Genomic DNA, 13,739 nt, shown 5'->3' on the forward strand with positions numbered 1-13,739 from the left:
AGTCAGACGCTTAACCCACTGAGCCACCCAGGTGCCCCTTGTTCTATGACTTGAACAGGTTACTTAGCAACTTATAGACAGACATGTCTGTTCAAAACCTCCAGGTTTCTACCTATGAGAAGCACTTGCACAGCACAGGACAGTCCGTTGGGGCAAGGCTAACCAGTCTGCAAATGGGCAAGTTCGTAATCTATTCAATATTTTGCTGAGGACTTACTATGTACCCTACACATGATAAGACACCAGGGAGTAAACAACTAATATTCATTAGTGAGCATTTATTAGACATGAAGCATACATAAGGCACTGTGCTAAGCATGGTAATGTACACCTACGTAATTATTCCAACTCTGTGAGTTTGGCTCAGGGAGTCAGAATTCACAGGGCTACGGCATCAAGGCTGAACCCAGAGCTCTCACCACTTTTACACGACATAAGACATGATGTCACAAAAGGAGAATTAATCACGATCTGGGGAAACATGGCCTACATTTGTGAAACCATCAGGAACAATATTAAGGGTAATTAAGTCCTAATATTTGTGATCTCTCAAGCTTGAGGATACTACTAAGGTATGTATTCTCTTCATTTTCCTGGTCTATAAAACAGTTAATAACAACCATTAAATGAGATCACAAGTTCAGTGAGGACAACAAAGCTGAGCTGAGCTGTGCTCATTCATTGGTGAAGGGACCTGCTCTGGCAGGCCGGCACGTATTAGAATGTTCCCCAGGCGAACACAATCAAATGCAGAAGGAATTACAGAAGAGAAAGGTCGATGTGGCCTGCAGAGGTGTTAGGAGAGAGTTTGATGCCAGAGGCAGGATTTGAGCCGCGTCCTATGTTCACACACCGAAGTTGTAAGAATTCATTCACCTGCAGGTGCAGAACCTGATTTCCTGTCACTCACTGGAGACAGCTGATGTCATAGGGGAATCAGGTGAAATATTCTCAAGGATTATACTTGACTTCAGCCTTCAATGCGTGGGTGGGAGAGTTAGGGTGGATATGGTAATTACTTCTAAGTGGTCACTTTGAGGAGAAATTTCTATTTCAATGGCTGTGCTAAAGTTTTAAAAACACTGTATCATAAAGTACCATGTACAGCAAAACTCACCTTAACTGATATACCTGTTATAGTGCTAATGTTACTTTAAAAGTATCACCTCAGGGGGACCTGGGTGGCTCAGTTGGTTAAGTGTCTAACTCTTGATTTTGGCTCAGGTCATGATCTCAGAGTTCATGAGATCGAGCCCTGCGTTGGGTTCCAAGCTGAGTGTGGAGCCTGCTTGGGATTTTCTCTCCTTCTCTCTGTCCCTCACCCACTTGCAATCTCTCTCCCCCAGTCTAAATAAATAAATAAATAAATAAATAAATAAATAAATAGTATCACCTCAATAGTAGTAATAAGAACATAGTCTGTTTTTTTTTTTTAATTTTTTTTTAACGTTTATTCATTTTTGAGAGAGAGAGAAGACACAGCATGAATGGGGGAAGGTCAGAGAGAGAGGGAGGCACAGAATCCGAAACAGGCTCCAGGCTCTGAGCTGTCAGCACAGAGCCCGACGCGGGGCTTGAACTCACGGACTGCGAGATCGTGACCTGAGCCGAAGTCGGCCGCTTAACCGACTGAGCCACCCAGATGCCCCCCCCCTTTTTTTTTTTTTTTAAAGAACATAGTTACTAAGTCACATTTTCTCCCAAGGGGTAATCACCTGGATTTTCCACTCTTTGCATATATCCCACATATACTGATGTGGCTAATGTTTTTTTCTTTTTAATTTCTTTAAGTTTTATTTATTTATTTAAATGATCCCTACCCCTAGCGTAGGGCTCAAACTCACAACCCCAAGATCAAGAGTCACATGCTCTACTGACTGAGCCACCCAGGTGCCCCTGATATGAATAATGTTTTTTTTTTTAATGTTTATTTATTTTTGAGAGAGAGAGAAAGAGAGAGCGAGCGAGCGAGCAGGGGAGGGGCAGAGAGAGGGAGACACAGAATCCAAAGCAGGCTCCAGGCTCTGAGCTGTCAGCACAGAGCCCGACGCGGGACTCAAACCCACAGACTGTGGGATTATGACCTGAGCCGAAGTCGGACACTTAACTGACTGAGCCAACCAGGTGTCCAGGTAATGTTTTAAAAATGTTATATTCAACATGAATTTCTATTTGTGATCATGCTTTTGAATTGAAGTTAAGTAGACAACTCTGGACCTACTTCCACAGAAAGGTATCTCCATCTATTTTGAGTTCTGTTTAACTGTTTAGCGTTATCATGACTGGCTAACTGCACGTGCTGTCTCCACTTCCCATATGGTAGAAATGCCTGAAGAAAGTGCAAGAGTTCTGCATTGTCCAGAGATGGTATTCTTCCAATAAACCACCTAGGTTCAGAGAATTTTTTATTAGTGAAAACTGTCTCCAATTTGAGTTCTCTGTGGTTTAAGTAACAGAAACAGTTCCAGTGACTTAAGAACTGTCCAGGCAGGAAGCAAACCCCTTGTGTGATGACCACACAGTCCTTGAGGAGCTACCTCAGGAATGGCATCTTTAGGACTGGGACACAAAGTAAACAAAAAGGATCTTAACGTGTAACGACATATCTGATGGAGATGGCTACATTTTAGGAGATTAAAAACTTCTTCTGAAAGTGAGGTTTTAGTTGTACAGAAGTTTGTCACTCACCATGAAATGAGGTTGTGTTAAAATACGCTTTAGCTCCTTTGCGTCATTATTCTCAGGGTAACATGAAATTTCTTCCAATACCTAAAAAATAAGCAAGATGGCAATAGTATAAATAGGATGCCAGCATTAGAAAATCGAGGATTCTTTTCAATGAAAAATTATGAATAGATTTTTATGGCAGGCAAAACAGTTAGTTTGGAAAAAACTCATCGCTGTATTAATAAAGATTATTAATATAAAAGGACTCTGTTGATGGTAATAAAAAATAAAACAAATCGCTATAATTTCTCTGACTACATTACCTAACTGTAACTGAAAAGGTTATTGAAAAATACAAAACAAAATGACATGTCCACTATACAGATTTACTACAGGTGTAAGTAACTTAATTAACTTAATGGGAAAATATGTCTACAAATCTTTTTCCAAACTCACTACCAAAATGAATCTGTAATAAAAGTTAACAGCAGCTTTTAAAAAATATTAACAAAACAGTCTTTCCTTTTAGAAAGATTAAAATGACACAGGCTCAAATAAAAACCTTTTAAAAAAGAGAAACACTCAAGTTATCTTCCTTGCAGCCTGGCAGAATCAGTGATATTCTCCACACTTATCAGAGAAAACCATGCCTCTGCCAATAGTTCCCAGGATTCACTGCCAGGGAATCCAAGAGTGCAGTTAAAAACAACAACAAGAACACAAAACTTGTCTTTCCATTCAAAAAGTTATCTTACCACCAGGATGCAGTCTATCCATGTACAGTTTGACTATGTGATGTGAGACCAGGGGCCTCTTTTTTTCCCGCCCACCCCCCCTGCCCCCAGAGTAAACCTGTTGTGGTTCTAACTGTAGATGGTTGCGCTCACAGAGTAATTTTTTTTTAATGTTTATTTCTTTATTTTGAGAGAGAGAGAGAGAGAGAGAGAGAGAGAGACAGAGAATCCCAAGCAGGCTCTACGCTGCCAGTGCGGAGCCCAATGTAGGGCTCGAACCCACAAACCATGAGATCATGACCTGAGCTGAAACCAAGAGTCAGACGCTAACTGACTGAGCCACCCAGGCGCCCCTCATAGAGTAGTTACACACACTGTAGTGAATTCCCAAAGTTGAGCCAATCAAAGACTGCTTCAACGGGACTGGGTGTCAGGGGGCACACAAGTCATCTGCCCAGAGGAATGTCTCACCTCACCTTGGAGAATCTAATACTGGGGCAGGAACGAACATTCATAGGTCACTTAACCTAAGGCTTAGGTTTCACTGGCATACCTAAGTGCCACTCCATTACCTCCTCAGGGAAGAACAAAAAAGCCCAAATACTACAGGATTCCTTTCTTATCTAAAGGAACCCTTGACAAGTGCTGGTTATGCTGTTCCTTTGTACTGTTTAATGCAGAAAAGCAGCTTCTCCTTGGTGCATTTTAGGCTTTGAGGATGAAACTGTGTGTTCTCTCTGGTCCCCTGCTATTCTCACAGTCTATCATTTTCCACAGCGAGGTGTGGTCTCCTAAGTCAGAGAGAAGCTCTCCTGGGCTGATGCGCTTGACCACATGTGCAGGCCCAGCAGCGCCCCCTTGGTCTTGTTGTGTTTAATCCCTTATGGATAGGGAATGGATTAGGTCTTTCGTGCCTTTCACTTAGTCTCACTTTATAAAAATAGTTTTTTAAAGGGGAAATGCTAATTTGCATAAAGATTTTTATAACATCAAAAAGTGGAAGAAAAAACCCAGATGTCTAACAATGGAAGAATTGCTAATTCATTATAATTTAGTGATTGCAAAGAAGATTTATGCCATCATTAGAATTTGTATTTGTGAAGAACAATTATAAACACTGGAAAAATGATAATATGTCCGGTAAGAAAAGATACGCTTTGATTACAGCTATATAAAATTTATATGCAAACGGTAGTGATTGGAAGTATATACACAAAAGTGGAAATTACCGTGTTAGGGTAAAGGGATTATGGATGGATTTTTATTTATCCAAACTTTCTGCATTATCATGTTTCTATAATAAAAAAGTTGGGGCATCTGGCTGGCTTAGGCAGTAGGGGGTGCAACTCTTGATCTCGGGGTTGTGAGATGGAGCCGCATGCTGGGTATGGAGTAAATAAAAATGAATTTTACAAAAAGTTAAAAAAAAAAGTTTGTGACGGATACAGCCATGTACACTGACACTTTACGGAAATGACTTCTCTCTGAACTGAGTATACTTAATTGCTATAGATGTTTAATTAACCTCCAAATGTTACCACCTTAAAAAAGCAACTCTAATTTTCATAACCTATTTCTACCAAGTGCAGTAAAATAACTTACTTATAAAAAAAAAAGAGAAGTACAATTGATATATTAACATGCTCAAGTTTACATAGCAGAACCAGAACTAGAAATCGAGGCAACGTTGCCGCTGAGGCTTTTCTTTCTTTCCTGTATGTAAAATGTTCAGTGATAAACTTAGAAACACTAAATCTGAATATAATGGTCCAGCTGTGACTCCAAGAAAACCACCTCTTACTGTGCAGCAGAAATGTTTTCAATAAAGGTAGCAAATAGGACACCCAGATAACATTTACAAGATAGATCACTTACCTCTTTGGCTCTCTGTACTGCATCGCTCGGAGGATTCCTGATTTGTGGCGAAGACTTTGTGTTGATTTTGTCATACAGCTAAACGCAAAGAAGAAAATCCAATCAACACTCATAATTCTTTGCAAAAATTCAGAGCTTCATATTTATCATTTCATTACACCACATCTTCCTCTTACGAAAGCTGGCTGATGATTTTCGGTGGTGTCTTCTCAATAATCTCTTACTCATTCAATGAAACTTGGTGCAATAGGAGTCTTATGTGTCACTTTTTAGAAAATCATCTTTAAATAGATGGTTCAAATTCTGCCAATGGGGAAATTTCTCTTCTTATTTAAAATTGGTCATTATTTCAGAATTGCAGTATTTTTCGCCTCTGACAGAAGCAACATTCAGTAACATGGATACAGAACAAAATGAAAGAATGCTTTCTAGCCAAGACACATCTAAAAGAATTTTCACAGAAATCTAAATCTTGGGAAAGGGCAAACCCAACTCCTTATAGGAAGGAATGTTCTCACAAAAGGTTTATGCTTGTTTTACTAGGGCTGTTTATTAACAGTATCAGTGCTGGCATCCTTTAGCAGGAAATCAAGGACGTGGACTTTTTCCTTTTGAATTTGCAAATTCACACAGCAAGAGAAGACACTGAAAAGAATCTAAATATATTTTGAAACCCCCACAAGTCTGACTGATCCAAAATTTGCCTTTCTGAAGACAAGTGATTTCATTCTTTAAAGAATAATCTCGGTAGGGTAGAAGTAAGATTAAAATATTAATTTCTACCTTAAACGAAATGGCTCATTCGACAGTCTGCTTTGAAAGGTGAAAAGTTAAAAATGATCTTGGCTAGGCTGCCATGTCTATTTCCTAACCTCTCTAAAATAGGTGGGGATTTTTTGGGGTTGTTTTGGTGTAGTTCTTTTTTCCCTCCTTCCTACTGTGCATCACAATGCTAGTGTGCAGGTCAAATACTGCCTGTACACATCTTTCACGTTACGGTTAGGTTTGTTTATACTGATAGAAGACAAAGCCTTATGATTTCTACGTGTTTGGGGCACACCATACATAAAAATGCCTTACGATAAATACGTACATTAATTAATTACAAAGATGCCTAATGAGAACAATGTGAAGATAAAGCAGTGACCAGTTTTAAATGATGGCATCATGTGATACTCAGAGGTTAAATGCATAGTGTAAGTAGTCTAGTAAAATGCTCTCTTTAAAATATTATACAGCTGACCCTTGAACAACACAGGTTTGAACTGTAAGGGTTTCCTTGTGGTTTTTTTTCCCAATAAATACAATACAGTGCTCTAAATGTATTTCTCTTATTTGTTTAAACGTTGCTGCAATTACAATCCCATTAGCACCGAGTACCTATCTCCCTGTACCCTCATCAGATCTGGAGCTTATATTACAATTTTATATATAAATCTATGTATGTATTTGCCAGTGTGTTAGGTACAGGGAGTTTCTTGACAAGTTTTCTATTCTCCCTCACTTGCTCTCTAGAAATGAGAAGGGATCTTTTAATGAATTAATCTCTACACTTAACATGGGGCTAGAACTCATGACCTCAAGATCAAAAGTGGCAGGCTCTACTAACTTACATAGCCAGACACCTCCCCTGTTATGATTTTCTTTTTTTAAAGACTTATTATTATTTTTTTTAGAGTGAGAGAGTGAGAGTGAGAGTGAGAGAGAGGGCAAGAGAGAGGGTGAGAGACAGTGCCTAAGTGGGAGAGGGGCAGAGGGATAGAGAATCTCAAGCAGTCTCCATGCTCAGTGGAGAGCCTGATGCAGGGCTCAATCCCAGGGCCCTGGGATCATGATGTGAGCTGAAATCAAGAGTTGACTGAGCCACCCAGGTGCTCCCCCTCTTATGATTTTCTTAACATTTCCTATTCTCTAGCTTAGTTAATGGGAAGAATACAATATATAATACATATAACATACAAAATATTTGTTAATCAACAGTGTGTTATTGGTAAGGCTTTTGGTCAACACTAATATATTAGTAGTTAAGTGTTTGGGGAGCCAAAGTTATACGTGGACTTTTGATTGTGCAGGGATTGGGTCCTCTAACCCCTGTGCTGTTTAGAGGTCAACTGTACTAACATTTAGGAAACTAGTAATATACAGCTGGTTCACAAAAGTTCACCCAAATCTCTGTAGAATACACATGTGGAGTCTTCATCCTCTGAATGGTTTCTATATCTAAAGACTGTAAATTTTGAAATTTGGAACTTGGGAATGTATTTTCCCATAGCAGTAATGTTATGCATAGTGTTAGGTTCCCAGACTAGCCTATAGAGATACACACACACACACACACACACACACACACACACACACACACATATCCGCGCAATGTAAAATAGAAAAAAAAAAAAACCCTCTAAAGTAAGGAACCAGAAGTTACAAAAATTTCCTAGGTCTTACGTCGTGTGGTTTCTTGAACACTTGCAGCAACATCAGCTGGAGTGGTTAAACACAGAGATTCCTGGGCCCCACTCCAGACCTCCCACATCAGAATTTGAAAAGGGGGTTCAGAAATCTATCTACCTATCTCTATATTTTAAGTTTATTTATTTTGATAGAGATAGAGACAGTACGAGCAGACGAGGGGCAGGGAGAGAGGAGACAGAGAATCCCAAGCAGGCTCTGCATTTAGTGCAGAGCCTGATGTGGGGCTTGAACCTGTGAAACCATGAGATCATGCCTCGAGCCAAAGCCGAGAGTCAGATGCTCAACTGACTGAGCCACCCAGGTACCCCAGAAATCTATATTTTAATAAACTCCTTGGTATTTGCAAATCTTATGCCCAAGTGCTAACTTTTGAGAGTAACAGTAGTAGTACCAACAATAAGAATTGCTATTTTTCTTCTCTCTCTCTCTGCCCATCCCCTGCTGTCTTTCAAACTATATAAATTAAAACAAAACAAAACCGAATTGCTACTTTTATTGAGCACTTACTAGACACTAGTTATTTGTCAAAACTCTTTATATTCCCTTGTTTAATCTCAAACAACCCTGTAAGGTTGATACCCTTATTATTCCCACTTTACAGATGAGGAACTGAGGCACAGAGTAATAAAGTGAGAACCACCGTTCTAGCCTTACAGCAACTTCACAGGTGGCATACAGATGCTTGGAATTTCAACATTTTCAGAAGAGTGCTCAGACCAAATTTTCCCCAAATTTTCCTTTGGACTGGTCTGATCCAGTTCATCACATATTCACCCAAAGTTCGGTGGAACTAGTGGTGGGATGAGGCAGAGGTTGAGTGCTTCCTATCAAGGCAGAAATAGTAGAAAGGAATGAAAAGAAGAAGTCTTCTGTCTGAGGTGTGCGCATGGGCCTTTGCCCCTCCAGTCCCTAGGAGAGCCCAGGACTGGAGGAGTCCAGGCACGCAGTGGATGCAATGGACAGCTAAGAATAGATGGTGAATATTTGGGGCATCTGGGTGGCTCAGTCAGTTAAGTGTCTGACATTGGCTCGGGTCATGATCTCACGGTTTGTGGGTTCGAGCCCCGCGTTGGGCTCTGTGCTGACAGCTAGAGCCTGGAGCCTGCTTCAGATCCAGATCCCCTCTCTCTGCTCCTCCCCTGTTCTCTCTCTCTCTCTCTCTCTCTCAAAAATGACTAAATGTTAAAAAAAAAAAAAAAAAGAAAGAATAGATCATGAATCTCAACTGCCTGCTCGTTGACCAAAAGGGCAAGTAAGAACTGAGGCAGGAAGGGGCAGGCAAGGGACTCACTATGTCACCATCAGTGGGAAGAAGTGATTCCTTGTTGACTAATCCATCCATGCATCCATCCACAAATTGAGGTCCTACTGTGTCCTAGGCAGTGCACTTCTATTTACTGGGGTTATGAAAATGAAAAAGATGACAGTTCTTGTCTTCAAAGAACTCACAAATTTTAAAGACTTATATAACCAAAGGCCCAGAAACCTATGCCAGCTTGGTCCTGTTGAGTACCTGAGAGTAGTCTGGTCCTCAGTGGTATCAACTGGAAGGCAGTATCAACTCACTAAGTGAGCCAGCCCCAGGGTGGGGACTATATGAATGTGCATGCATGAGTGTGTTTTTGCCTTAGAGACTCAAAATTTTGGGGGTACCCATAACAAACACAAACCATTTGAGAAATGTAGCAAGGCAAGCAAATAAAAAGTCATGAATGGAGGAAAGCTTTAATGCAATGTCACATTAGTATTTTATTGTGGGGGGGGAGATTATGAGAGCAGGGCAGAGGGGGAGGGGGAGGGAGGGAGAGAGAGAGAGAGAGACAGAGAGAGAGAATCCCAAGCAGGCTCCACACTCAGTGTACCTCAGCCTGATGCGAGGCTTGATCCCATGAACTTGGGATCATGACCTGAGCTGAAATCAAGAGTCAGATGCTCAACTGACTGAACCACCCAGGCGCTCCTAACATTAGTGTTTTAAAACAGTAGTCTGAAATATGCAGCTTTTCAACTTCTCATTCTTATGGATTCAAAGTTCAAGTCTAGGTGGAATTTTATGAAGGCGTGGGGGCAAGTGAGAGGTGGCTGGGTTTTGAGAACAAAGGAAGGCTGCAGCTACTATAAAGAATATCTAGGATTATGTAATCTGGGACTTCAACTGTTGTCTTGGACTTTGAGCTGGAGCCCAGAGCTAAGGCCAATAGGAAGTAAGTGGTACCAAGTCTACTAGAAAGCCACCAGACCATCCCTCTAGGGCTTGCTGAAAGGCAGCCAAAATGGCCCTTCCCCAACTTACCCTAATGCCCTGTTCTGTCTATTCAGAAGCCTGGAGTCTGTAGGAATCACAGGATGAGGAGACCAAGTGTTTGATCCCCCTTTCTTTCTTGTTGGGTAGGAAGACAGAGGGAGTTGCCTCCTTCTTCATGCCAAGTGGAAGATGGTGGATGCTCCAAAGGAACCATGTGCAGAAATGGGAGGTTCCAGTAACGAGAGCTCACTATCTCACTCTCTGGAGGGATGCTTGCGGAGTCACAGCAACTTAGGGGGCTCGTCTTGGTGCACCGGGTAGGAGCCCTTTGTGAGAGAGAGTCCTTGGGGCAGCTTGATGGGTGGTGTTTGTGGTCGCAAGTGAAAAGATACTGACGCCTGCCTCTTTCCTAGCTGGAGGCCACCCGGGGCTGTCCCTGCCAGCAGGGTGAGGCCACTGGCAGGGCAGCCCACACATGTAGAGTGTGTGTGTGTTTCCCAGGAGTCAAGGAACTGCCTCACAGTGTGATCTGGCTGTGGCCATCTTGATGGAGCCCTGTCCAAGAGGGCTGTCTGCATGGAGCGAAGGGACCTGGAAGTAAGTAGCTGTCAGGTAGCATGTGGGGACAGGAGCTGAGAAGGTGCTGCTGAGGCAAGCTGCAGAGCATACTGGGGATGCAGAGTCCGGGACAGAGCCAACCTCTGGACACCTGCCACACCAAGGGCATCGATGGCCAAGAGGGCGCTGGCTGCCTGAGGGACAGGATTCTGGAACATGCTGTTTAAGGGCTGCTTTCTCTTTTCCATGACCAGACTCGAGTTCTTTGACATTTAGTAACAGCACCCCAAAAGGGGCTGAGTACACAGGAGATGTTTAATACATGGTTCTTTAAAAAATAAAGGCATATTTGAGCTGGTGCCTAGGAACCGTAAATAGATACTTAAAAAAAATTCAGAGTAACAAAAAAATAAACAGACTGGGAATACTTATTTCTTAGCTTGTTTCTTTAGGAACCAGATGACTTATGTTTGGTCCTTCTTGCATAGTTAAGAACTTTCCCTCAAAATTAAATATATTTTGACTGTGTGTCTGTGTGTGTGTGTTTCAAGACTGACTTTCAAGATTTTCAAGGTGTGTGTGTGTGTGTGTGTGTGTGTGTGTGTGTGTGTGTGTTTCAACCTGACTTTCAGATTTTCAAGGTGGAAGAGGACTGACATGATTTGGCTCCTCCACTTTTTTTTTTTTTTTTAAAGGTAATCTGTCTCTTCAGCTCCTCCATTTTAAGGAGCAAGCTGAGGTCCAGTGAGGTGAAGTGTCGTGCTCAGGATTCTGCAGCCAGAGCAGCAGGGACTGGACCATGAACTCCTGAGGCACTGTCCTTTCTCTCATATCAGATTCCCTTGGCTTGTATCAGAATTCAGTAACACACAAAGTCTTATGCCAGGGAGACACCATCAGCAAATATTTGGGGAACAAACTGTAGAAAACTCTATTTGCAGGTTGTTGGAAAAAATATACAAAATAATAGGATTTGAAAGATATTAGACAATCAACTGCAAGCCTTGCCCGGTTAAAGAATGCTAGAATTCTACACATTTCCTGGCCAGATGGTAAATATTTCAGGCTTTGTGGCGGTAAGGGCTCTGTCAACCACTCAATCTCAGCTGTGTATGCAAAGGCAGCCATTAACAATCCACAGGTGAATGGGCATGGCCGTGTTCCAATAAAACTTTATTTACAGAATTAGGTGGCTGGCTGGATTTGGCCTGGATTTGGGTTGTCGTTTGCCAACCCCTGCTCAAGAAGCTTAAGTTCACGGTGGATTGGAATGACAAAATATTATTTCCTTTTGCTATTTGCCTTCCTGAAATTTAAAGATACCAAGAATCCTATTTTTTGAACCCTTTTTCCTCCCCCCCGCCCTTTTTTTTTTTTTTTAATTTTTTTTTTCAACATTTATTTATTTTTGGGACAGAGAGAGACAGAGCATGAACGGGGGAGGGGCAGAGAGAGAGGGAGACACAGAATCGGAAACAGGCTCCAGGCTCCGAGCCATCAGCCCAGAGCCTGACGCGGGGCTCGAACTCCCGGACCGCGAGATCGTGACCTGGCTGAAGTCGGACGCTTAACCGACTGCGCCACCCAGGCGCCCCCCCCCCCCCCGCCCTTTTTAAAAATTCCAGTTAACCTACAGTGTTGTATTAGTTTCAGGTGTACCAATACAGTGATCAAACATTGCCAAGCACTCATCACAAGTGCACTCCTTGATCCTCGTCACTATTTCACCCATTCCACACCCACCCCTACCCTCCAGCAACCATGAGTTTGAAGATATCACGTGTATTTGTAAAGCTGAGGTGTAGAGGACGAGGCAGAGGGAGGGAAGAATGTTCATAAATTATCCCTAGAGAGAAAACAAGAGCAAATCTGTTGCTGTTTTCTCTTTCCAATGAAGTTAAGGTTACCAACTTCAGCACTTTTTATTAAAACACACACACACACACACACACACACACACACACACACACAGCAAAACAAGGAAATGTGAACAGCTGGAAGGGGAACAGATTGTTTCACACTGTCTCAGACAGGCTGCTCTCTGGCACTGGGTCAGATATGACCACACACAACTATGTGGACGCACTTCATCTTTCTGTCTTAAGAAAGTAGAAGCACACTTCTGTTAGGAGGCCACAATTCTCTATTTGAGATTGGCCATTTTAAACAGAGCAGTCTAAAGTTGGTGGTAATAATCAATTCAACTCTCCTGAGACTGTACTTCCAAACTTAAAGACGAGATCAGTTAAGATGCCACTTTGTATTTATGTTCAACACAATGAACCAAGTTTCCTTTTTTTTTTTAAAGACAATATTCCATCAGGTCTCGCTCTCTTCCGATTTCTAGTCCTCAAATAGAAGTGTTTGTTTTGCTCCTACTTTATGTGCAGCATTTAGCAAGATCAACGTGTAAAAAAAATGGAATGGTTGGCAGAGAACTGCATAAAACCACTATCACTGGGTTATATGTCCCACGAACTTTTGAGCACAGAGAAAACCCAACCTCAGGACCAGAATGTGTATTGGCTGAGAGAAGATTTAACATTTGCAGATAGACTGCAGATGTGGGCCAAATAATGAATGGGTTTGTAGAGCTGCAGGGAACTCTGTTGAGGTTCATTAGCAAGGCCCCTCTGACCACTTACTTCAGATGGACCAAAGAAGTCCCCTGCTGGAAAGGAATTCAAGTTTTCAAGTGTCAAATATTTATTTAGCCGCAAGGTATGTAATGAAATGTGCCTGTGATCCTAGTAAAACAGATAACGAGAGTGCCCACAAGTTCACACTGTGCAATGATAATGGGAAGTGAAACGACTTGCTCTGGAAACAGGCTATCTTATTAAGAACTTTCGTTACTGTTTCTGTGAATTGTCTGTGAAGAAGATGGGGGATTCGAAACAAGTTGCAACGTCACATCTTTTCGGTGAACCCAGCAGGTCAGCTATCAATAGCCAACAGTATTCTTAAAAAATACATATGAAATCTGGCCAATTGCTAGGGAAAGTTGGTACTACTAAACTATAAGGAACTGCTATTCAGCTACAGCACTGGAGCCGGTTTTATGAAATTAGAGATTGAAGAACAATCTTCTGAGACCTAAATATCTATTTTTCCTGCTCAAGTTCATACACAAACTTGCTGTCTTCAGGTCAATGTTCCTGGAAGCCTTTGAGTTAGATGCCCCAGGA

At 41.7% G+C, this 13,739-nt stretch overlaps 1 protein-coding gene across 2 annotated transcripts in view; it reads right to left on the bottom strand.

The window, feature by feature from the left end:
* CASK (calcium/calmodulin dependent serine protein kinase) overlaps positions 1-13,739 on the bottom strand; it is a 359,561-nt gene that overhangs the window by 58,893 nt on the left and 286,929 nt on the right. For both annotated transcript variants that reach the window (XM_047076095.1, XM_047076096.1), the window contains exons 12-13: positions 5,277-5,354; positions 2,689-2,769 (exon numbers count right to left, since the gene is read on the bottom strand). In XM_047076095.1, coding sequence (XP_046932051.1) covers positions 2,689-2,769; positions 5,277-5,354 — 159 coding nt within the window. The remainder of the gene's footprint in view (positions 1-2,688; positions 2,770-5,276; positions 5,355-13,739) is intronic.

Source organism: Lynx rufus, unplaced genomic scaffold (assembly GCF_022079265.1).
Source record: "Lynx rufus isolate CCGP_SWC_20201006 ecotype Redwood Valley unplaced genomic scaffold, mLynRuf1.p SCAF_14, whole genome shotgun sequence".
Taxonomy (NCBI): domain Eukaryota; kingdom Metazoa; phylum Chordata; class Mammalia; order Carnivora; family Felidae; genus Lynx; species Lynx rufus.